This window comes from Diceros bicornis, chromosome 10, assembly GCF_020826845.1.
Source record: "Diceros bicornis minor isolate mBicDic1 chromosome 10, mDicBic1.mat.cur, whole genome shotgun sequence".
Classification (NCBI taxonomy): domain Eukaryota; kingdom Metazoa; phylum Chordata; class Mammalia; order Perissodactyla; family Rhinocerotidae; genus Diceros; species Diceros bicornis.
In genome coordinates this window covers 80,421,855-80,448,575 of record NC_080749.1, presented here as the reverse complement: position 1 = coordinate 80,448,575, position 26,721 = coordinate 80,421,855, and the positions used below count along the sequence as shown (strand labels likewise).

The window sequence follows — 26,721 nt, the reverse complement described above, 5'->3', positions numbered from 1 at the left end:
TTGCTTTACTTTTACACTCATGTCATAGATGTGATTCATGATACAAAAATTATGCCAGTTGGGTTGTTATATATGTGTGATTGCAGCTGAAGAGACTCCTGTATTAGATCAGCTCTTTCTGAGGAACAGGTACTCTGGGGCTATGATTATAATGCTTTTAACCTTTGTCAGTCTTCCCGTCAGCCTTCTTTGCATATGGCTGATCCAGCAGAGTCGCACTGTGGTAGTCATTTCTTCAGTTCCAGTAGGTTAGGTTTCAGTACCTTTGAACTTACCATTCTGCCTTATTTTCAGTAGAGCTTGAAAATGTCGTTAGCAGGTTTGCTCAAGCCAGACGTGGTATGTGTGATGGGTTCATGTCTTGCAACTGTAGATTCCTGGGGTTGGTATGGACTTTTAAGTCATGTTTTGACATAGCATCTTCCAGTCTAAGAGATACTCTTGAATTAGGTTTTTGGTTTGTTGTTATTGTGTATGTTTTGTTTTGTTTTTTACTTTTTCTATTTCAGTGCTTCACTGGATAGCACACTGTGTATTTAGGCAAATTTAATATCCAATTTCTGCTCAGAATTTAAGTTGAAAATCTTTAGCTGTATTTAGAGCATTGCAATACAGGCTAGCAACATGGTGTGAGTCTTCTTTGGCATATCACAAAGTTGTAAAGCCTGGGGCCAGCCCGAGTCACTGTGTGTACAGGCAGTCAGCGTGAACAAGGACACAGACTCAGCTCAGACTGCATAAGCAGACATTTCCCATATCTCTCATTCTCTACTTCAGAACTGTTCCTATTTTATATTGCTTTTTAGAATTTTTAGTCTCATTTTGTTTGCACAAAGAGAGAAACAGATCCTTTCCATCTATTTACATTGAATTTCTTATCCTTAGCAACTACAAGACACTCCAGGCAAGCCTACTGAAGACGACAGAGAACAAATAGAAAACAATTCTCTCGTGGAAAACCTCAATAAGTAAGCAGGCAAAAGTTGTATATCATGTTATGGAAGTCCTGGGTACCACTGTATGATATATTTGGAAACAGTTGTTTCTTCTCTGGCTTACTGAATACCTATTTCTATGTCATTTTTCCAATTAACATTAAATACTTGTTCTGAAGCCTTTTTTACCCTTTTTTTTTTTTGCTGAGGAAGATTCACCCTGAGCTAACATCCGTTACCAATCTTCCTCTTTTTTTTTTAATGTGGACCGCCACCACATCATGGCTGCTAACAGGCGAGTGGTAGGGGTCCGCCCCCTGGGATCTGAACCTGGGCCACTGAAGCAGAACGTGCCAAACTTAACCACTAGGCCACCAGGGCTGGCCCATTTCCACCTCCATTTTTAATGTGGCAGGCGAAGTCAGTGATAGGAGTACAGAACAGTTTGGGATGATAAGTCCAAAATTCTATAGTTTGGGAGGCTGAGCCTTGTATTAAAAGCCTCTACCTAGTGAATCCCAGAAGGGCAGTTTGAAAAAGAAAGGGACAGGTGCCAGCAGAAACTCTTGACAGAAACCATTGAAAATCTATCTCCAGAACAACACAGGCGGGACTGGGACTGGTTACCTGACAGTGGGACTCTTGCTCTGCACAGCCCTCACGTTGCCAGTTTCCCTTTTTACATCTCACCTTTGTTTTCCTTTCTGAGCTGCCACTTCTCATTTTAACCAGATTGTAGTGAGTATAGTAATGAACCCAGAAATAAGGCCCAAACAGTGACAAACCCTATATTGTTGAGTGGAAGGTGATCTGAAATGTAAGTATTTCCCTCTTTTCTCTACTGGGAAATCCAAACAAAATTTTTGGCTAATTTGAAGATATAAATGTTTTAGAATATAGATTAAATAATCAAATGTATAGTTATAAATTAAGCTTATTAACTTAGTTATACATTGACATTTAAAATTATATGTTACCTTAAATATATTAATTTAGTAAATTTTTCCCATGATCACATTTCATGAAAGTTTTATTCAAAATTTTCTGTATCTTCGGCATTATGAGAGCTGCCTTTTGAGTGAACTAGCAGATTCCAAAGCACCTCACCTTCTCTTCCGTCCAGGTTGTTTAAAAAAACATATATGTATATTGTCATTGGAAATTTCATTCCAACTCATAAGTATCTATTTGCTCTGTAGGGTTATTTTTGTAGTATTTGTAAATAAATACTGTATTGCCTTTTACGTGTCTTTAAAAAGACTTATTAAAAACAACCTCCAATACTAGAATTGTGAGGTTATACCCTAGGAATGATGACTAAATCTGTGTTCAATTTCTTTGTCTCATTTTTTTATTATTACACCAGATGGATGATATAAATATCCAAAATTAGTATTGATTGAGAATATCTTAGGCAAATGTGTCTTCTTTTGCAAACATCACCGTCCTTCAAAATAGAGTACTCCATTTTTTCTGCAGTTCTTCATTCCCTCTGTTTAGTTCCCAAGTATTCTTGAGCAAAATCCTTCAATGCTTGAAAACTAAACTAAACTTCATGCTTTGGTGACAGATGTTCTCTGTGATATGGAACTTAGCACAGTGCCTACAGTGCTGAACACAGTGCCTGGTGCTTCATCAATACTCAGTAAATGTTTATTACAAGAATAAGGAGTGCAGGATTATTTTCACAGTCTATGTAGACCTAGAGAAGAAGTAAGATTTATCTCAGACAGATTTTAGGAGATCTACCGGACAACTATTTTATGTCTCCTCAGTTTAAAAAAAAATTTTTTTAACCATATAAAACTGTTTGTAGAATATGAGTCCCAAATGTATTTTAACCAAAATCTTTGCCTTTTTTGGTTTTTACTTTAGGTTAGTTTTGTCAGATGAAGACGTGAGCTTGGGAAGTGAACCAGGTAAGATGGTAAATTCATTAAATGTGAAATGGTCACATTTTAAATGTCAAAACAGTTTGTCACAGCCTTTTAAAAGAGATTGTGTTAATATCCATTCAGTTAAAAAAATGTCAAGGCACTTTATAAGTCTCGTCTGTGCAAACACTCGAGTTAGCTCTCTTTTTTTATTCCAGCTTTATTGAGCTGTAATTGACATAACACTGTGTAAGTTTAAGGTGTACAACGTGATGATTTGATACACGTATATATTTCGAAATGATGATCTCAATAAGATTAGTTAACACATCCGTCACCTCACATAGTTACCGTATTTATTTTGGAGGTAAGAGCATTTAAGATTTACTCTTTTAGCAACTGTCAAGTATACAATACAGTATTGTTAACTATAGTCACCATACTGTACATTAGATCTCCAGAACTTATTCTTCTTATAACTGGAAGTTTGTACCCTTTGACCAATTTCCGCCCCCTCCCCAGGCCCTAGCAACCACAAATCTATCTCTGTTTCTATAAGTTAAGCTTTTTTAGATCTCACATTTAAGTGAGATCATACAGTATTTGTCTTTCTTTGCCTAACTTATTTCACTTAGCATAATGCCTTCCAAGTTCATCCATGTTGTTGCAAATGATAGGATTTCCTTCTTTTTTATGGCTGAATAATATTCTACATTTTCTTTAGCCATTCATCTGTGATGGACACTAATGTTGTTTCTATATCTTGGCTACTGTAAATAATAATGCAATGAACACAGGGGTACATGTATCTTTTTGAATTAATGTTTTTGTATTCTTTGGATAAATATGCAGAAGTGGAATTTCTGGATCATATGATAGCTCTAATCTTAATTTTTTGAGGAATCTCCATACTGTTTTCCTTAGTGACTGCACAATTTACACTCCCACCAATAGTGTACAAGTTTTCCCCTTTATCCACATCCTCACCAGCACTTGTCATCTCTTGTCTTTTTGATAATAGCCATTCTAACAGGTGTGACGTGATATTGTGGTTTTGATTTGTATTTCTCTAATGATTAATGCTGTTGAGTACCTTTTCCTGCCATTTGTACGTCTTCTTTGGTTGGAAAAATGTCTGTTCAGGTTCTTTGCCCATTTTTTCTTCAGGTTATTTGGGGTTTTTTACTATTGAGTTGTACGAGTTCCTTATATATTTTGATTATGAATCCCTTATCAGGTATATTACCCATTCCGTAGGTTGCCTTTTCGTTTTGTTGATTGGTGTTTTTTTTCTGTGCAGAAGATTTTTGGTTTGATATAGTCCCACTTGTTTATTTTTGCTTTTGTTTATTGTGCTTTTGGTCTCATATCCAAAAAGATCATTGCCAAGACCAATGTCAAGGAGTTTTTTCCCTATTTTTTATTCTAGGCATTTTATGGTTTCAGATGTTATATTTAAGTTTTTAACCCATTTTGAGTTAATTTTTGTGAGTGGTGTAAGATAGAGGTCTAATTTCATCCTTTTGCATGTGAATATCCAGTAAGTATAGCTACCCCTGCTTTCTTTTGGTTACCCTTTGCATGGAATATCTTTTCTCATCCCTTCACTTTCAGCCTATGTGTATCCTTAAAGCTAAAGTGAGTGTGTTACAGGCGGCATATCCTTGGATCTTGTTTTTTATCCATTCAGTCACTCTATGTCTTTTGATTGGAGAATTTAATCCATTTACATTTAATTATTGATAGGTAAGGACTTACTAATGCCATGTTGTACATTGTTTTCATTCCTTTATTCCTCTCTTGCTGTCTTCCTTTGTGATTTAATGACTTTGTGGTGGTATGCTTTGATTCCTTTATCTTAACTTTTTGTGTATCTGTTACAGGTTTTTCCTTGTGGTTACCGTGTGGCTTACATAAAATATTTTATATTAAAAAAATTCTATTTTATGCTGGTAACAACTTAAGTTCAATTGCATACAGAAACTCTATACTTTTACTTCTCTCTCCCTCATGTTTTAGGTTATTGGTGTTACAATTTACATTTTTTATATTGTATATCCAATAACAAATTATTATAGTTACAGTTATTTTTAATATGTTTCTTTTTAACTTTTAAACTAGAGTTGAAAGTTATTTATGCACCACTATTACAATATTAGAGAATCTGTCTTTGACTTACCTTTACCAATGAGTTGTATACAATCATGCATTTTTAAAAGGTTAATTAGCATATTTTCATTTCAGCTTGTAGAATGCCCTTTAGCATTTCTTGTAAGGCAGGTCTAGTGGTGATGAACTCTCTCAGCTTTTGTTTGTTTGGGAACGTTTTTAACTCTCCTTCGTTTCTGAAAGACAGCTTTGCTGGGTATAGTATTCTTCATTGACAGTTTTTTCTTTCAATATTTTGAATATATCATCCCACTCTCTCCTGGCCTGCAAAGTTTCTCCTGAGAAATATGCTTATAGTCTTATAGGGGCTCCCTTGTAAGTGACAAGTTGCTTTTCTCTTGATGCTTTCGAAGTTGTCTCTGACTTTTGATAATTTAATTACAATGTGTTGCAGTCTGTGGTTGGGTGAAGCTGCTGCCCATGCTCTGAGGTGAGGGGTGCCCACTGACTGGGCTCTTTGTTCAAGCGGTGCTGCTGGCTGGGCTCTCTGGTCAGGTGAGGCTATGCTCTGAGGTCAGGTGGGGTCACTAGCAGTGACCCTGGCCAGATGCAGTAGCCTCTGTGTTCAGGCAGGGCTGCAGGCAAGGCTTCATGATCTGATGTGGCCTCAGCCTGTGCTTTGCAATCAGGTGGGGTTGCAGGCTGGGTTTCCCAGTTGGACAGGATGGTGGCTGTGCTCTGCTGTTGGGTGGGGTCACTGGCCAGACTTCCTGGTTGGGTGGGGCCTCATGCTGTACCCCACAGTTGGATGGGGCTTGAGGCTACACTCCCTAGTCAGGCGGGGTCATGACTGGGCTTCTTGCCTAGGTGAGATCACAGGCTCTGCTCAGCAATTGGGCATGGCTGTGAGCTGGACTCCACTGCCAGACTGGACTTTAGTCTGGGGTGTGCTGCTGGCCAGTACTGTGAGCTGGGCTCTGAGGGTCCCCAGGACCATTGTTAGGCCTCCTCATCAGGCAGGCCAGCAGTCGTGCTCCCGAGTTGTATGGGGCTGCTGACTTGCTTCCCTGCCTGGGCAGGAGGTAGGGTATGCTCTGCACCTTCCCAGGGTCTCAGTCCAGGCTTCCTGGTCAGGCAAGACTGGCGGCTGTGCTCAGCAGTGAGTTAGCTTTCTAGCAGTACCTAATTAGAGGGTCCAGTTGTCTTCTTTAGGGAATTCTGGTCTTCTCTAAGAAGTGCTTTTAATGTAGACATCCAGTTCACAGAGTTATATGATTAAGTTTCAAGTTTTTCCTCATATTTAAATTCATGTTCTTATTTTTTTATTAATATATTTTATATATACAGTCAACATATATTTGAATCACTGTGGCTTTGGAGCCTGAAAAATCTGGGTTTGAATGCTGGCTTTAGTTTTTTAAAGGTTTTTCCCCATCCCCACCCCACACCCCACCCCCACCCCCACTGGGAAAGATCAGCCCTGAGCTAACATCTGTTGCCAATCTTCCTCTGTTTTTTTTCCTTCCCCAAGCCCCAGTACATAGTTGTATATTCTAGTTGTAAGTCCTTCTAGTTCTTCTATGTGAGCCGCCGCCACACCATGGCTACTGACAGACGAGTGGTGTGGTTCTGCACTCGGGAACTGAACCCAGGCTGCCAAAGTGGAGTGTGCTGATCTTTAACCACTAGGCCATCAGGACTTTCTTGAGTACTGGCTTTTTTTAAACAAGTCATTTATGCCTCTCTCATTTTTTTCATCTGAAGTATGAGTCACATGTTTCTACCTCATAGGGACGTTAGGGCTAGAGATAATATAAACTACATAGCACATAGTAGGTGTCAAATAAATGTGAAGAGGTATTTTTAAGTATACACGTAAATACAGATCATACTGATAAAAGAAACAATTTAAGAAGTCATAATAATCATGAACTTGTATAGCTAACACAACTTCAAATATATATTCAAATGTTTACCTGCTTGTGTGTATACAATCCTGTACCCAAGTAGAGAACATTTTTTTTGAAAGTCACAAATGAAATATAATGAACATTGTTGTAGTTTCACCATTAATTTATAGTAATATTTTATCTTTTAAAACCTGCTCTATCAGTAATGTCCCCTTTTTTTTTTTTTTTTTTTGTGAGGAGATCAGCCCTGTGCTAACATCCGCCAATCCTCCTCTTTTTTTGCTGAGGAAGACGGCCCTGGGCTAACATCTGTGCCCATCTTCCTCCACTTTATATGGGACGCCGCCACAGCATGGCTTGCCAAGCAGTGCGTTGGTGCGCGCCCGGGATCCGAACCAGCGAACCCCGGGCCGCCGCAGCGGAGCGCACGCACTTAACCGCTTGCGCCACCGGGCCGGCCCCAGTAATGTCCCCTTTTTAATTCCAGATATTTATTTGTTCCTTCTCCCTTTTTTTCTTGATTTATCTTGCTAAAGGTTTATTTGTTCTTTCAACAAACCAACTTTTTGCTTTGTTAATCCTCTGTTGAATCCTTCTGTTTTATTAATTTTAGTTCTGGTCTTTATTATTTTCTTCCTCTACTTTTGTTTTTCTGTTCTTTACAGCTAAAATTTCCCTCAAAATTTTCCATTTCTTGTATCCAAAAAGTTTTTTAACAAGCTTTATTGAGGTATATTTTATATATCATAAAACTCATTTCAAGTGTACAAGTCAATGATTTTTAGTTACTATTGAGTGTGGCAACCATCTCCATAAATCAGTTTTAGAACATTTTCATCCCTTCAATAAGATTCCTCTGGTCCATTTGCAGTAATCCCTGTTCCCACCCCTAGCTGACCACTAATCTACTGTCTCTCTACATAAATTTGCCTTTTCTGGACATTTCCTATAACTAGAATCGTGCAGTATGTGGTCTTCTTGTGTCTGACTTCTTTCACTTCATATAATGCTTTTGAGGTTCACCTATGACATAACTTGTGTTGATAGTTACTTTTTATTGGTGAATCCATTGTATGGATATCTATAAATTTTGATATGTAATATTTTCATTATCCTTCAGTTTCAATTCTTTTAAACTTTTTATTATATCTTCCATGACCCATGACCATGAGTGATTTTAAAGTGTTTCTGAAATTGCTAAATTATCTAGATATTAAAATTCATCTTTCTGTCATTGACTTTTTTTTTTTTGAGGAGAATTGGCCCTGAGCTAACATCTGTTGCCAATCTTCCTCCTTTTTTCCTTTTTTTCCCCGAAGCCCCAGCAGATAGTTGTATGTCATAGTTGTACATCCTTCTAGTTGCTCTGTGTGGGATGCTGCCTCAGCATGGCTTGATGAGCGGTGCGTAGGTCCGTGCCCAGGATCCAAACCAGCGAACCCTGGGCCGCAGAAGTGGAGTGCACAAACTTAACTGGATTTGTGGGAAACTGACTCTAAGAAACTGGGTCCCATTGTAGTGATAGGGCATAATTTGCCTCAACGTAGGCCCAAAACTTGGAGATAATTTTTACAAAAAAACAGTTTTTGCCTGTGCGGGCTTTGGTTTGTATGTTTGATTTTTTTATGTGTTAAAAACATTCAAAAAGAGAGTATGCTGTGTTTTAGCCCATGTGTTTGATCTTTCCCTCCCTATGAAGTCACTACTGCTCTCACTCTGGTGTGGGTGAGAAGTGTGGGGATGCTGCTAACAGGCAGGCACTGCTCTTAGAAGGATAAAGCAGCCTTTGAATTGAAAGTAGACCATATCCAATCATTTATTCATTCAGTCAACATAAAAGGAACATCTGTGTGTCAGAGACGTGAAGATCAGGCAGAACAAAATATAACATGGCCTTTTAGAGAATATAGAATGAGAACAGGTCCACCCGGGAAGGAATAGGCTTTGGAATATGAAACTTTTTTTTTTAATCGAGGGAGGTATAATTGACATAAAACATTATATTAGTTTCAGATGTACAACATGATGATTTGATGTTTGTATATATTGTGAAATGATCACCACAATAAGTCTAGTTAACATCCATCACCATACATAGTTACAAATTTTTTTTCTTGTGATGAGAACTTTTAGGATTTACTCTCAGCAAGTTTCAAATATGCCATACAGTATGATTAACTACAGTCATTGTGCTGTACATTACATCCCCATGACTTATTTATTTTGTAACTGGAAGTTTGTACGTTTTGACTCCCTTCACCCATTCCCCCCCACCAAACTCTGGCTACTGCCAATCTATTCTCTATATCTGTGAGCTCGGTTTTTTGTTTGTTTTTTAGATTTCGTCTGTAAATCAGATCATACGGTATTTGTCTGTCTCTGTTTGGCTTATTTCACTCAGCATAATGCCCTCAAGGTCCATCTGTGTAGTCGCAAATAGCAAGATTTCATTCCTTTTTTTATGACTGAATAATATTCTGTTGTATGTATCTATCACATTTTCTTTATCCATTCATCCATCGATGGACACTTAGGTTGTTTCCATATCTTGGCTATTGTAGATAATGCTGCAGTGAACGTGAGGTGCAGATATCTTTTGAGTTAGCATTTTCTCTTTTTTCAGACAAATACCTGGAAGTGGGATTGCTGGATCATATGGTAGTTCTATTTTTAATTTTTTGAGGAACCTCCATACTGTTTTCCATAGTGGCTGCACCAATTTACCTGGAATGTGAAAATTTAACTTTCAAAGGGACATATCTATAACACAGGACCTGAATTACCTGTGGATATTATAAAGTTATTTGTTTATATGCATATAACAATTATATATATTATATTATTTATATATATACACACAAATGTGATTTTTATATATGGTTCTTTAAATTTTTACATCTCCTTTTTATATGTTTTATAATCTGCTTTGGTCAGTTGAACACTTTGGCTGAATTATTGTAAAATATTACAGTAAATAAGCATGCTAATTTGTTCAACTTATTTCTATGTGCTTTTGTTTCAGCAACCAAAGATCACAAGGAAAAACATTTTCAAACGAGGGAATTTGAAGCACCTCAGATTTCTAACTCTGAAAATGGTAAGAAATTATAATTTCACTATATATATGGATAATTTGTTACTTAAAATTCTTTAGTTTTTATTTAATATTTATTTCCTGAACATTAAAATCTGTATAGGTCTCTACACAGGGATGCAACCCTGTACTTCTACTTTGTAGCACGTCACAATGGAAATTAAATAATTCGGTGTTTTGTGTGTTTTGGCCCTGTCTAATCGTGTCTGTGTGACTGTGGGGACAGAGAGGACTGTGTCTGTCCGTCCTCTCTGCATCTCACCATCTGGCAGTGTAGGCGCTCAGTAAATACCACGGTGAATGTCTTCCTCAAGCAAGTATGTTGCAAACACTTTCTCCTGGTTCGTCATTTATCTTTTGACTTTTCATCTAGCTGTTTCTTGCCTTGTAAATATTTTAAAAATTTTTATATAGTCACATTTATTAATCTTTTTTTTTGGATCTGGATGTTTGTCATTTGCAGAACCCAGGTTAGAGGAATTCATTTATACTTTCTTCTATTATTTGTGTAGTTTCATTTTTTATATTTATCTCTCTAATTCATTTGGAGTTTATTCACGTGTATGGTGTTAGAAATGAATTGTTATCTTTTTGAAAATGGCTATCTTTTATATCATTTTTTTAAAATGCCATCTTTGCTGCAGTAACTTGAGATAACTTCCAATCCTTGGCGAGATTTCTGTATGTACTCGGGTTTATATCTGGACTTTTTTATGTTTCATTGATGCGTGTGCGCACCAGTGCCACATGGTTTTAATTATAGAAACTTTCTCTCTGTGTTTTTGTATCTAGTAGGGCTGGTAAGGTAACCTCCTCTTCTTTTCATTATTTTTTTACTAGTCTTGCATGTTGATTTTTCAATATGAACTTTATATCAAATTGTCTAGCTCCATAACAAAGCTCATTGATACTTTTATTGTGATCACATTAAATGTGAAAACTGGCAGCTTGATGACGTTGAGACATCCTAACCAAAAACAAGGGACATCTTTCTCTTTGTTAAAGTTTACTTGTATATCTTTCAGATATAGTTTGTTTCATATAGATTTTGAACATTTCTTGTCGAGTTTATTCCCAAGTATTTTTTCTTTTTTGTTGCCATTATAAATGAGGTTTTCTTTTGCATTGTATCTTTTAACTGGTTATTATTTTGTGTGTATGGATGCTATTGATTTTTGCATGTTAATTTTATATCCTGCTACCTTGCTGACTTTTTTGTAGTTTGAGTTGGTTTTATCATTGACTTTCTAGAGTTTTCCAGGTATACCATAATGTCATTTGGAAATAGAGATAGTCTGTTTTTTCTTTACCAATTCTTGTCACTGTAAATGATTTCTTTTTGTTTGATTGCATTGGTTACTCCCTGTAGAACAATGTTAAATAGTAGCGGGCATTTCCTGATCTTACTGGAAATGCTGATAATGTTTCTGAGTTAATTAAGATGCTGGCTTTTGGATTGAGGTATATATTTTATGTTGTTAAGGAAATATCCATACAGTCCTATTTTCTCAAGAGTTTTTATTAGGAATGGTTGTTGAATTCTGCCAACAGCTTTTTTAGCATCTATGCCAGTAATTATTTGATTTTTCTTCTTTTTTTTTTTTTTTAAAGATTTTATTTATTTATTTTTCCCCCCAAAGCCCCAGCAGATTGTTGTATGTCATAGCTGCACATCCTTCTAGTTGCTGCATGTGGAACGCGGCCTCAGCATGGCCGGAGAAGTGGTGCGCGCCCGGGATCCGAACCCGGGCCGCCAGCAGCGGAGCGTGCGCACTTAACCGCTAAGCCACGGGGACGGCCCTGATTTTTCTTCTTAAATATATTAATATGATGAACTATATTAATAGACTTGCTGATATTACACCATCTTTGCATTCCACTTGTAAGTCCAGCTTTGTCATTGTGCTTTTAGTCTGTCGATATTTTATTTACTATTTTTGCATTGCTATTAATATTTCCTGTAAAAACATCTAGGCCTGGTGCTTTTTCGTGTTTTCTTCTCTGTGGAAATTGATCTATTTAAGATTTTTATCTATCCTGGGATCAATTTTAATAAATTATATTTTTCTCAGAAATTATTCATTTTTTCTAGATTTTCAAATTTATTTCCATAGAATTGTACAAAATCTCTTGATTTTTTAACAACTTTATTGAGTTATAACTTAAATACCATAAAATTCACCTGTTGTAAGTGTAAAATTCAGTGGTTTTTTTAGTAAATTTATAGAGTTGTACAACCATCAGACAGTTGAGTAGTAGAATATTTCCATCACCCCCAAATCCTCTCGTGCTTGTTTGCAATTAATTCTTGCTTTCACTCCCAGCCCTAGGAAATCACTAATCTGATTTCCGTACATGTAAATTTCCCTGTCTTGGACATTTCATATAAATGAAATCATACAAAAGGTAGTCTTTTGTGTCTGGCTTTTTGTGTCTTCCATTAAGCATAATGTTTTTTAGATTCATCCATGTTGTACCTAACAGTAGTTATTACTTTTTTTTCCCTAATTTTTTTTTTGCTTTAATTCTTTATTTTTAATTGAGGTAAAATTGGTATATAACATTATGTTTCAGGTGTACAACATTTAATTTGGTATCTAGTTACCAGCCATCACTATAAAATTGACCTTCAACTGTTTCACTCAACCCCCAACCTCCTTCAGGTCTTGTAACCACCAATCTGTTCTCTGTGTCTATGAAATTGTTTTTGTTTTGTTTGTTTGTTTTGTGTTTTTTAGATTCCACGTATGAGTGGACTATGTATCTATGTGTTTGTTTGTTGTTGTTATTTTATCTTCCACATATGAGTGAAATTATATGATATTTCTCTTTCTCCATCTGGCTTATTTTACTTAGCATAATACCCTCATCCATGTTGCTACAAATGGTAAGATTTCATTCTTTTTTATGGCTGAGTGGTATTCTGAAAAGGCAACCCACTGAGGGGCCAACCTGGTGGTGTAGTGGTTCAGTTTGTGCGGTCTGCTTTGGTGGCCCAGGGTTTGCAGGTTTGGATCCCGGGCATGGACCTCTGCACCACTTATCAAGCCATGCTGTGGCAGGTGTCCCACATATAAAGTAGAGGACAATGGGCACAGATGTTAGCCCAGGGCCAATCTTCCTCAGCAGAAAGAGGAGGATTGGCAACAGATGTTAGCTCAGGGCTGATCTTCCTCACCAGAAAAACAAACAAGAAAAAGCAACCCACTGAGTGGGAGAAGATATTTGCAAATCATATCTGACAAGGGGTTAATATCCAAAATATCTAAATAACTCATACAACTCAACAACAAAAAAACAAACAACCCAATTAAAAAATGGACAGAGGACTTCAATAGACATTTTTCCAAAGAAGATATACAGATGGCCAACAGGCACATGAAAAGATGCTCAACATCACTAATCATCAGGGAAATGCAAATCAAAACCACAATGAGATATCACCTCACACCTGTTAGGATGGCTTTTATCAAAAAGACAAGAAATAATAAGTGTTGGAGGGGATGCGGATAAAAGGGAATTCTCGTACGTTGTTGGTGGGAGTGTAAATTGGTGCAGCCACTATGGAAAACAGTATGGAGATTCTTCAAAAAATTAAGAATAGAACTACCATATGATCCAGCAATTCCACTTCTGGGTATTTATCCAAAGAATAGGAAAACGTGAATGAGAAAAGATATATGCACCCCTATGTTCATTGTGGCATTATTCACAATAGCCAAGACTTGGAAACAACCTAAGTGCCCGTCAATGGATGAATGGATAAAGGAGATGTGGTGTGTGTGTATATATATATATATACACACACAATGAAATACTACTCATCCTTAGTTTTTTTATTGTGGTAAAATACACATAACATAGAATTTACCATCTTAACTATTTTTAAGTGTACAATCAGTGGTATTAAATACATTCATAATATTGTGCAACCATCACCATTATCCATCTCCATAACTCTTTTCGTTGTGTAAAACTGAAACTCTATACCTATTAAACAATACCTCCCCAATGCCCCCCTCCCCTCGGCTCCTGACACCCACCACTCTACTTTCTGTCTCTATGATTTTGACTACTCTAAGTACCTCATATAACTGGAATCATACAGTATTTGTCTTTTTGTGACTGCTTATTTCACTTAGCATAATGTTATCAAGATTCATCCATGTTGTGGCATATTGCAGAATTTCCTTTCTTTTTTAAGGCTGAATAATAATCCTTTGTATGTATACACCATATTTTGCTTACTGTATTTTATTACTTTTTATTGATGAATAGTATTCTATTGTGTGGATACACCACATTATGTTTATCCACTTACCAGTTGATGGACATTTGGACTATGTACAGTTTTTGGCTATTGTAATATTGCTGATATGAACATTCAAGTACTTCTCGTGTGGACATATGTTTTCATATTTCTTTGTTAGATTCCTAGGGATGGAATTGCTAGGTTATATGGCAAATTTGAGTTTATTTGGTGTGTGTGTGAGGAAGATCAGCCCTGAGCTAACATCTGTGGCCATTCCTCCTCTTTTTTTTTTTTTCCTGGGGAAGACTGGCCCTGGGCTAACATCCGTGCCCATCTCCCTCTACTTTATATGGGACGGCACCACAGCATGGCTTGACAAGCGGTGCATCTGTGCATGCCCAGGATCCGAACCTGTGAACCCTGGGCCGCCAAAGCAGGGCGCGCACACTTAACCGCTTGCACCAGCAGGCCAGCCCCTACCAATCCTCTTCTTTTTTGCTGAGGAAGATTGGCCCTGGGCTAACATCCGTGCCCATCCTCCTCTACTTTATATGGACGCCGCCACAGCATGGCTTGACAAGCGGTGCATTGGTGCGCACCCAGGATCGGAACCTGTGAACCCCAGGCCACCGAAGCAGAGCGCATGCATTCAACCGCTGCACCGCTGGGCCGGCCCCTGAGTTTAACTTTTTAAGGAACTGCCAAACTGTTTTTCAAAGTGGCTGTATGATTTTGTTCCCACTAGCAAAATATGAAGGTTCTAGTTTCTCCATATCTTCATCAACATCTGGTATTGTGTGTCTTTTTAATCACATATATTCTAGTGCTTTTAATTTGTGGTCTTTATTTGCATTTCTCCAGTGACTTATGATGTTGAGCATCTTTTCAGGTGCTTGTTGGCCATTCATATATCTTCTTTGTTGACAAATCTATTAAGATCTATCACCTATTTTTTAATTGGGTTATTTATCTTATTAAGTTGCAAGATTTCTTTATATATTCTTGGTACAAGTCCTTTGTCAGATATATGACTTGTAAATATTTTATCCTACTCTTCTTATTTTCTTAATTTTGCATCCTGAAACACAAATTTTTAAAAGTTTTATGAAGTCCAATTTATCTTTTTTTTCTTCTGTGGATTGTTCTTTTGGTGTCATATCTTAGAACTCTGTTTAACCCAAGGTTACAAAGATTTTCTCCTATGTTTTCTTCTCAAAGTTTTATAATTTTAGCTCTTACATGTAGGCCTGTGATCATTTTGAGTCAATTGTTGTGTACATTGTGAGATAAGATTTTGTTAGTTTGTTTTTGTTTTTGTTTGTTGCATATACATATCCAGTTCTTCCAGCACCATTTGTTGAAAAGACTCTTCTCTCTCCATTGAGTTTTCTTGACATTTTTGTTGAAATCAAGTGATGAAAAAATGTAAGAGTATACTTCTGGTTTCTGAATTCTGTTCCACTCACCTATATACCTATCCTTGGCCTGTACCATACTATCTTGATTATTGTGGATTTATAATAAATTTTGAAATTAGGTAGTGTAAATCCCACAAGATTTTTCTTTTTTCAGAATTGTTTTGACTATTCTAACCCCTTTGCATTTTCATATAAATTTTACAATCAGCTTGTCAGTTTCTGCAAAGAAAGCCTAGTGGGATTTTGATAGGTATTGTGTTGAATTCCTACATTAATTTGGAGTTAATTGCCACCTGGACAATATTGATCCTTCCAATTTATGGATGTGGGGATTTTCTCTCTCTGGCTTCCAGTAGTTTGTGTATGATGTGGCTTGATATGGATCTCTTTGTATTGATTCTACTTGAGTTTGGTTAAGCTTGTTGGATGAGTAGATTAATATTTTCAACCAAGTTGGGACATTTTGTCCATTATTTCTTCAGATTCTGCCCCCTCCATCCTTTTGAGACTCCTCTTATGCGTATACTGATACTTTTAGTGTTGACCCACCTTTTCTCTGAGGCTCTCTCTGTTCATTTTTCTTCATTCTTTTTTTTTCTGTGTTCTTTGGATTGTATAATCTCTATCAATCTATCTTGAAGTTAGCTAATTCTTTCTTATGCTAGTTCAGATCTGTGGTTAATCCTGTCTAGTGACTTTTTCATTTCAGTTATTGTACTTTTCAATCTCAGAATTTCCATTTGGTTCTTTTTTTGTAATTTCTAACTCTTTATTGATATTCTCTATTTGATGAAACAGTGTCATCCTTCTTTCCTTTACTTTTTTTTTAAGATTGCTTTTTAGAAATTTTTTAGCTTTACTGAGGTATAATTGATAAATAAAATTGTAAGATATTTAAAGTGTGCATTGTGCTGATATGTATACGTTGTGAAAGGATTCTCTCTATCTAGTTAATTAACACATCTGTCACCTCACTTCCTTTACTTTAATCGCGCTTTCCTTTAGTTCTTTGGGTATATTTATTAGGGCTACTTTGAAGCTTTGTCTGTTAAATCTGACATTTGGTCACTCTCGCAGGCAGTTTCTGTGGTCTGCCTTCTTGCCACTGTATGGGTCATCCTTTCTTGTTTTTTTTGCATGCCTTGTTATTCCTTATGGGATGCAGGCCTAGGTATACCCACAGTCACCCTGGGATGACGGTGGTTTTGGAAGGGCTCTCTTTGACAATCTCTTTCCCTGACCACACCCGGGTGTTAAACTCCACTGCTTTCTAGCTGATTGTTCTATTGTTTTCAAGAAGGCCCTGGACCATAAATTGTTCTACAGACCAAACCAATCAAATTTGGACTCCTTTGAAAGGACAGTTCCCAACCTCAGTGTTTGAGATTTGTTCTTACCCTGAACAGGCTCTTCCCTGCTGGCTTTTCCCCTGGTTCTTCCAGGCAAACTAGTTGGCCTACAGTTGAGCCTATATTTCCAGTGAATCTACCAATCTCCTCCCAATTGCCTTTTGCCACAACATCCACTGTTTGTGAGAGTATTCTTAGGCTTAAATTTCTCCACACTGTTGCAAATTAGTCCCTTCCTTTAAAAAAAGATTAGGAGCTATTTATTTGATAGTCTGCTTCTCCTTCTAGGAAAAATCTCTGGGTCAGGGCTTGATCTGGGGGTGGAAACAATGACATATATCTCCCTGAGTGACATCCCTGTTCTCGGAGCTGAGTGCTAAGTGAGAAGGGTGACAGCAGTCGTAGGTCTTCCTGCATGAAACTACCACCTTATGAGCAGGGTCCAGTGAGCAGGGCCCCCTGCTCTCAGCATGCCACATCCAAATCAGAGTCTCCATCCCATGCCTGGGGTCTTGGTGTCTGGGCGGGAAATGGGAACTTCCTCCTCTTGACTGTACTCCCTAGGACTTAGCCTTAGCCATAGGTAACTGAGGACAGGATATGAAATGCCGACATTGTGCCCTCCTGGGAAGATCACTCCTGACCGAGAGCTGGGGGCAGAGGGAGCCCTGTGTTCTTGGCTGCTCTGGGCTAGAGTGGAATTTCTATCTTGCTGAATTGGGAGAGAGAAGGAAGGGAGTGGTTCTTAGTTCAAATACCACAGTCTCTCTTCTTTCTGAATTTTAATAGATTTTCTTGAGTAAATGTTTCTTCATTTGATGTGTGTCCTTGGAACAATTTCTAGAGACTTTAAATGGTTGTTTTTTAAATAACTTTCACCAGTTATTTAAAAACTGGTGTGGAGGATCACAGACCTCCTCACTCTATCAGTCTGGAAGCCCCTCTCTTTCATTTTTGTTGATAAAGTTGTTTAGGGTCATGACCTTTCCTTGGTTAATTGCTGCTTAAATATCCCATGGATTATGATATGAAATGGCTTCTTTATCATTATTTTTCAGAAGTTCCATTCCCCTTTCAACCAAGAGTTGTTTAATAGGAAGTATTAAAAGTTACAGGTAGAAGAGCCTTTTAGTTTTTGGCTTCATATTTTAAATTATTTTATTGCATTGTAATCAGAGCATGTTATTTATAATATTTCTACTTTAAGAAACTCACTGATTTTTTTTGTGTACCTTAGTATAATTAATTTTTGTTAATTTTCAATGTATGCTTGAGAAGAAGGTATATTTTCTATTAGGGTTTGTGTATGTGTATATTCAAAATAATGACCTTAGTGATTATGCTATTTAAATCTTTTATATCTTTACTTTTATCCTCTTGGCCTGTTTTTTACTGATGGTGGGTTTGTAAAGTCTCCTAATATTAATTTGTTTCTATTTCTACTTGTATCTCCCATAGTTTCTCTTACATAGGTAGTTGCTTAATTACTTCACACATAGATATTCATAACTGTTATATCTTCATTGTAAAATGTGGTCATTTTGATCTATAGTCTACTTAATTAGAAATAACTTTCACATAAACTTCCAACCAGTTTAATTCTTTCTTAAAAATTATGTTAATAAAGTATGAGAACAGTGAAACAAGTTTGATTTGCCCAACATCCTCATTTCTTCAAGAAGAAAAAAGCCATTCTGTTTTTATTTTCACTCAACAGTTGCAAAAGATTTACCTGTAGATTCATTGGAAGATGATTTTGAGAAGGAATTCTCATTTCTGAACAACCTCCTAAGTCCTGGTCCTTCCAGTACCCGTGAATTTACCCAAGAATGCCAGCATGCCTCTGGGAGCCCCAATGCCAGTCTCTCGTCCCAGGAGCCTTTGGTGGGGTCTGAGTCGCTTGCTCATTCCTCACGATTCCTTCCTTCACGACTCTTTGACCTTGGCCTTCATGCCACTGGAGCTTTCAACAGTAAGTGCCTATGACACATTTGGACACTCACGACTTATTTTATCTTTTTTTTTTTTTTAATATTTTATTTATTTATTTTTTCCCCCAAAGCCCCAGTAGATAGTTGTATGTCATAGCTGCACATCCTTCTAGTTGCTGTATGTGGGACACGGCCTCAGCATGGCCGGAGGAGCAGTGCGTCGGTGCGCGCCCGGGATCCGAACCCAGGCCGCCGGCAGCGGAGCGCACGCGCTTAACCGACCGCTAAGCCACGGGGCCGGCCCTCACAACTTATTTTATCTTTATGAAACAAAACTATGTGCATGTGGATGCTAAAATCAACAAAGATGTTGATGTTAACTTCAGTACTCTTAGATGAAATCTGCAATCACACCGTTGACTAGAAAAATAACAATATCCCCACTGGAGTCTGTCAACAAGAGTGAGACCGGGTGCTTTCCTGCCACCTTCACCAAACCCCACACTCTCTTCATTGACTTTCCCAGGTGTCTTCTCCACATAGAACATCAGTGTCTTGACCTGCTAAGTTACCCTACCTAGGGCAGGTCATACTGTTTCTTCCACTTAGCAAACTTGGTGTATTCTCCTCCTGTGGGTTCAGAGTTGACAAGAGCAAAAGGAACAGCTCTGGAGGCTGGTTCCACAGTAGCCGTCCAGGCAAGGCAGCGGGAGTGGAGGACTGTGGGAGAAGGCGGGGGGGGGTGTTTTCCTGAGGAAAGGGTCACCTGCTTTGTTGATATGTCATGGGCTCCCTCTACTCTCCTGCTCTTCCAACATACCATGTCCGGTTCAGCACCCCAGGAGTCATTTTGCTCCCTGCTTCTTTTTTGGTCACTAAGTCCTGTCAATTGTTTCTAAAACATGTCTCAAACTTCCCCCTCTTCCTCTCTGCTTCCAAACCGAGCCATTTAGAGTCTCATTGGGTTTCCCGGGTTGCTGCCAAGAGTCCCAACAGATCTCCCAAACACCAGGTCATCCTCCACGCTTCCTCCAGAATTTTCTCTCTAAGAAGCAGATTCTGATGTCAGCACCCTGCTTACATTTAAAATAAATGAAGCACCACCAGCTCCAGGATCAAACCTGCCTGTGCCTGCATTTCCACCCTTATCTCCTGCCTCGCTCCAGAGACTTAGATTTTTCCGTGACCACATGGAGTATTTTCAGATCCCTCTGAAGCATCTTTGCTTGTGTCACTTCTTTGAATGATAGTGTTCGTAATGGAGCGTGGACTTGAGCTTGAGCGTTAGGTTCCCAATCTAGTGTTTTCTCCAAGACGGCCACCCCTTGAGGACTTCCTCAGTCCTGCCAGAGGGAGGGGTTCCCTTCTCCGGCCTCCCGTGGTGCTTTATCTGTTTTCATGGCTGTGATCACAGTTTCTCTTGCCTGATATCCCTCTTTCATCTCCCAGTTGATTATAACCCCTGAGAACAAGCCTCACGGCACCTGTGTCTTAATGCAGTCACTGTACTTTGTATTAAAAAACTCATGTTCATACTTGATCTGCAAGACCATCATACGTTATTCACTCTGCAAGCACCTCAAGGGCATGATCTGTGGAGTGATTTATCCTTGTGTGTTCTATGACAGCAGCATAAATTACTCAATAAATAAAATAAATATCAGTTAATCACGCAGTAAGAATTTTTTCAATAGCCTAAAGGTAAGTGTGGGAGATCAAGATTTGGCCACCCTGAAATCTATCTCTTTACCTTGGTTGTTTTCTCTAGGGACATTTGACCTCCCCCACTAACTGCCTAAAGAATTTGACATGGTGGCTCCTTCCTGGAACAGATCTATCATGATGGCTGTAAAGATAATGTAGGATGGAGATTACAATAGGAAAGGCATCAACAAGCCCCTCTTATCAGAAGTTCTGTCTCTCTGCCCATATTCTCTGGATGACCCTGCGAGGAGTTGCCAGACAATCATTTACATTTATAAGGGAAATCTCCATTTGTAAAGGTATCTCCCTCTCTGTTTTGAGAAGAGAGGGAGATGGCCTCATTTCTAGAGGCTTATCAATGTGGAAGTTGAGGCCTTAAAGCTGCATAATAACCTTACTCTTGTTTACTGTGCTTTAGTGGTAATCTCCTGTAACTGACTCCCCCCACCCCCAAAATCCTCCTTTGTCATTGGCTGAACATGGTATTTAAGACGAGAATTTCTGCTATTGTGTTGAGAAACGCAGTGTCCCTGCTTTCTCCCATGTATACATGTTATTAAACTTGGTATTATTTTCTCCTGCTAACATGTCTTGTTAATTATTTGGCCAGCCATAAGAACCTTAAGGAAAAGGGCAGAGGGAGATTCTCCCTCTTCCCCCTACATAAGAATGGACAGTATTATTTGATAAAGAGACACTCTATCTAGATGTTTTGCTATAGTAAAATTTTAGAAAACAATCACTCTCGTGTCGCATATCAACGGCCCAATAGTTATAAAGATTTACTAACTCACTCATTCTCCACTGTGGGCTCCTCCTGAGTTAAGGATCTCTTTCTCCTTCACTTGGCACATCTCTAGTAGCACTGGATTCTTCTCCTGTTTTCTGGCAATATCGACGATATTTCCTCACCACTCAGAACACCTATCTGGTTCCGGCCTGCAGGCTGACAGTGTATTCCATGGGATAGCCAAGGCAGTCGATTCTCAGTGTTTGAGTGTCTTGCTCAAGGTCATCAGGCAGTTTAGACAGTTCGGAGGGGACCAGAATCTGGTCCTTTAGCTCCTTCAGCCTTCCCTCTATGTCCACTTCTTTTTCTCTGTGATGGAGACCAGGAAAGTGCGCTGCCCCGAGGGTCCAAAGATCTGTTCTAGGAACCCAAGTAAGAACTTGGGCCTCAAATGATCTCTTCTATACAAGGAAGGTAGTCGGCAGGATAATCCAAGTTCTTTCTAGTGCTGTGCTTTAACTACAGCGTAAACATCTTTTCATGTCACAGCAAACGCTTCCGTGTGTTACCGCGAGTCTTCACAGAGAGACTTTCTAATGTCTGCATATAGTATTTTGTCACATTTATCCACCATAATCTACTTAATTCCTTCCTTATTCTTTTTCATCTTATAGATAATGCTGCAATAAACATAATCATGCATGTTTTTCCTTCAGTTAAATTATTTAAGATAAATTTGGAATGGGATTACCGAGTCCAAGGGTATAAACATATTTATGGGTTTCGAGATTCTAATTGTCAGGTCTGTTTGCTCTCTTCCTAACTCCTTAGAACTTCTCTTTTTATATCTTATCCATTAGCAATTGTTAAAAAGAAAAAAATTTATGTATTTATTTTAAAATCACTTTGAAAAATGTAAGGAAGTCTAACTTTAGCTGGGACTAAATTTAGATGATTGGAATAAAACACATAATTGCAGATAAATTCTAAGTGTTTTATATCTCTTATACTGTAGAATCTTACCCTGGTACAAAGATTGGAGGACTTATTAGATATTTTTACCTTTTCTTGTTTTTCTGATGCTACTTCCTGTTTGATTAACAATGGATAATTCATTACTTCCCTCCCTCCAGGCTGGGCCTCCCAAGGGAGATTAGAACTTCCTCTTTCACACACTGATAACCAGCCAGTGCCTTCACAGAGTCCAAAGAAGTTAACAAAATGTAAGTTATTTATTTATATTCTTTGCCATCATATTAACAATCAGTTGAATTCAGATAAGTTTAGAAAAGGATCACTTTATAGTCTTCGCCTCATATTGTCCAAAAAAATATTTTCTTACTGATGAATTAAAATGAAAGCTATAGCTGGCTATCCCTCACCATGGAAAGAATTGAATAGAAATTGTGAGATCGTCATAGTAAACTAAATTCTGTATTTTAATCTTTTACATTTTGTGTTAAGGTTTGTTGATAATGGATAATACATACCATTAGGGATGGAAGATGCTCTTTGATTACAGGATGCCTATTGACAAAGAATGCACTCAGGTACTTAGCATGGAGCCTGGTACATAGTAATTGCTAACATATATTGAGTACTTAACCATGTTGTTGTCTGCAGAGCTGGGCCATGTTGTAAATACCATGTAGGGTGTACATAGAAAATAGACACACTGTCTTGCAGGATTTTAGATACATCTTAGTCACTGATGTTGATTTTTTTAAACTTTTTAATTGGAAAGAATTTCAAACATACAGAAATGTTGCATAAATGAAAATAGCACAAAGAACACCTGTGTGCCCTTTACCCAGCTTCACCTATTAGCATTTTCCCCATTTGCTTTATGCAGGCCTGTGTGTGTGTGTGTGTGTGTGTGTGTGTGTGTGTGCGCGTGACATCCATCATGACCCTTCACCCCTAAAGACTTGTGTTTCCTAAGGTGTTCTCTTGCATAACCGCAGTATGGGTGTAAACTTCAGGAAATTTACTATTAACATGGTACTTTCCTGTAATCTACTGTGTATTTGTACTCCAGTTTTGTGAGTTGACCCCGTAGTGTCCTCTACAGCACGTCCCCCTCTGGCACAGCGCCGAGGGGCCTGGATTGCATCCAGTTGCCATGTCTCTTCAGCCTGTTTTAATCTGAAACATTTCCACAGCTTTTCTTTGATTTCTGGACATGGACATTTTAATGGAATATAGTGCCTCTGCTCCACTGCTTTTTGTTTTTAATAGAATGCTCCGTATTTCAGTTTTATCTGAGGTCTCCTCATGGTTCAATTCAGGTTATTCATTCTCCACTGGGATACCGCAGAGGTGCCCTTCCTTTCTCAGAGCTTCTCGTCTGAAAGCTTGCACTGTCCCTCTCTCCCTCATTGGTGATGTTAATTTTGACCACTCATTCAAGGTGTTGTCCAGTTTTTTCCCTCTATAATTACTATTTTATTTTACTCTTTCTTGCAATGACTAAGCAGTCTGTGGGGAGACTCTCTGAGACCGTGCACACATCCTGCTCTTCATCAGAATTTCCACTTCAATTTAGCATCTACTGTTGCTTTTTGCCTGATTCAGTCTTTACTCTGATGGGTGAAAATGATGATTTTCCAACCCCACTACTCCCCCCACATTTTTTTTTATTGTGGTAGAAAACACGTAACAAAATTTACCATCTTGACCATTTTTAACTGTACAGTTCAGTAACGTTAAGCATATGCACATTGTTGTGAAACAGATCTTTCTCCAGAACTTTTCCATCTTGCACATCTGTAACTTTATACCCATTAAACAACAACTCTTTTCCCCCTCCCCCCAGCCCCCAGTAGCCACCATTTTTACTTTGTTTCTATGAATTTAACTACTTTAGATACCTCATAAAGGCGGAATCATACAGTATTTGTCTTTTTGTGACAGTCTTATTTCACTTAGTATAATGTCCTCAAGGTTCATCCATGTTGTAGCATGTGACAGGACTGACTTCCTTTTAAAGGTTTAATAGTACTCCATTGTATGGACAGACCACATTTTGTTTATCCATTCATCCATTGATCACATTTTTAAAACAGCCTTATTGACATATAATTCACATGCCATATAATTCACTCCATCCACCAGCCTTCAGTACTCTGTGTAAACAAAAGACCTCTCCCCCATTTATTATCAGTATGGATTCAGGTTTTTTCAATAGTTTATATCACAAGGGGGAACTAAGGAATGGTCATGTCTGTTTCTTGATGTTGGTTTTGTTTATGGTTGCTTTTACTTTATGAAAATTAATAACAGTTATTTGGTTCTTTTTCTCTACATGTATATTACAGTTCAGTGTAATTCATTTTCTATTTATTGTCCTGTAAGAATCTCTGGAGGCAAGAAAAGTGTACATAAGGAGAGCCCCCATGAAAATAGTGTAAGACCCTCCCGTCCCATTGTGACAGATGACTATAAAACCATCCCACATTTGCAAAACGCTGTGCAACTGTCACCTACTCATCAGGGAGGCCAGGGATTACTGCAATGACTGTGTCTCCTGGGTGACACCTGTTCTTCCATCATAATTATTAAAAGCCCCTGTTCACTCTCAAGTATCCTGGTTTAATGATAAATTATATGATTATTACTTTACAGATGAGGAAATAAGAGCCCTGAGGTTCACTGACTTGCCCATTATTACTTATTAGTAGGTCGTGTGCCCAGGACTCAAAGTCAGAACTTGAGTTTCACTGACTACATTGGGGTTCCCAGAAACATAACTGGACACACACTGAAGCCTTTCACTCTGTCCTGATCCTTGAGGCTTGGGATCCCCACAGCCCCAAGTCCAGTTCTCTGGTCTGTGGAAAGTGGTAACCATGATCACAAAAGAGGGTTGCCTTAGACTCTTCCCAGTAGGACTGCCTTCCATCCTCTGCCCACTGTGTCTCTGGTCTCTTATCTCAGTCTTCAGATTGTCTCCTGGGTCTCAGCCCTGCTTTCTGGATCCCTTGGCTTTCAAGAGCCTAGCCTTCTGATATGACCCACTGTCTGTGCTACTGTGCATTCTTTATTAGTCCCAGCCTTCAGCCCAAATGTGTATCTTTGAATATCTGCCACAGTAAACTAGTAGAGTGTTGACATACGAGATTTTTCCAGTCTCCACAGGGAGAGGGAGTTGGTTAACAGGAAGTTGTATCTGAGACACAATCTACTCCATAAAATCTATATCAAAAATTTGTAGAGCATACATGGAAAAGACAAAGGAAACAACTGTAAACCAAAATGACAACTGTTGGGTGTGTTACTGTGATAGGATTAGGGAGATTTTTTTTTCCTTATATTTAATATTACTCTCATAATAAATATAGATTTTAAGCACTGAGTTTACAAATGTAATGTTCCTGCTTTGTAGGAGCAAAAGTTACTTTTAATTTTGAACCTTATCTGAGAGCCTTGTGTACATTATGTTAGTGTTGCTAAGAAGACTCTACTACTGCCTGCCTTTTCCTTTTAATCAAGTCCTTTCTCAGAGCAACATGCAATTACTTATATCTAAGAGCCTTAGCAAAACACAAGGTATCTGCGTTTGCTTTTCAAAATTATCCTCAAGGAGATATCATTGATAGTTTATTCTTGTCAGTTGTCCTAAATTTTGATTCAAAAGAAGCATCTACTTTAAAATCATAAAAGTGATACAGTAATATGATTTCAAAAATCTGAGACTCCTAAATGTGTTTTTTTTCTTGTTTAATAGCTCCTAACAAGTGTAACCAAGACATGTCAGCCTGGTTCACTCTATTTGCAGACTTGGATCCACTTTCAAACCCAGATGCTATTGGACACTCAGACGATGAACTACTTAATGCGTGACTGAAGTTATGATGTCATTTCAATGGCTTTGAGACATCAATTTGGCAACATATTGCCTTTGTGGAAAGGAGTTTATTTTGTAACCCAGACACAAAAGTATCAGGTTTGCCAGTATCACACTTGTCAGCCAACTTTAGACACATGGTGAGGACCACATTTGAATAGATTAAGTATCTTTTTTATATCTTGGATTTGCAGCTGTTGATAATACATGGAAAATATTAGAAAATTAAAAAATGAGTCTGAAATAGATACCAAAATGTATTTCAGAATAACAGCCAGGAGTACTTCTGTCAGTAAGGAGTTGGGCTTATTTCTTTGGAAAGCCTTTTACGTCTAACTGGCATTGCTGGTGTGAGAATTCTGTGTAGGTAAAGGACGGCATGTACGTTGGGTTGTGGTTGGGGGTTGGTTTTTAAATAAAACAGTGGTGGGGGAATTTTCTGTTGTGGAAAAGAGCACTTAGAACCAGACCAGATTTGTCTTGAGTTAGGAAGGCAGAGTACGATTTGAGAACTCAATTTGCTGTAATGAAACCACAGAGAAACTTCCTGCTTGTTTTCTCTGCTTGGA

The 26,721-nt window shown here is 38.1% G+C and overlaps 1 protein-coding gene across 8 annotated transcripts in view; it reads left to right on the top strand.

Moving 5' to 3' along the window:
• ICA1L (islet cell autoantigen 1 like) overlaps nt 1–26,400 on the top strand; it is a 69,485-nt gene extending 43,085 nt beyond the window's left edge. For 7 of the 8 annotated variants that reach the window (XM_058549635.1, XM_058549633.1, XM_058549630.1 and 4 more), the window contains 6 exons: nt 886–968; nt 2,811–2,854; nt 9,851–9,925; nt 18,659–18,913; nt 22,440–22,529; nt 26,033–26,400. In XM_058549635.1, the coding sequence (XP_058405618.1) occupies nt 886–968; nt 2,811–2,854; nt 9,851–9,925; nt 18,659–18,913; nt 22,440–22,529; nt 26,033–26,148 (663 nt within the window). In that variant the 3' untranslated portion in view covers nt 26,149–26,400. The remainder of the gene's footprint in view (nt 1–885; nt 969–2,810; nt 2,855–9,850; nt 9,926–18,658; nt 18,914–22,439; nt 22,530–26,032) is intronic. The other variant, XM_058549634.1, reaches the window with a different exon arrangement.
• The last annotated feature ends 321 nt before the right edge of the window (nt 26,401–26,721 follow it).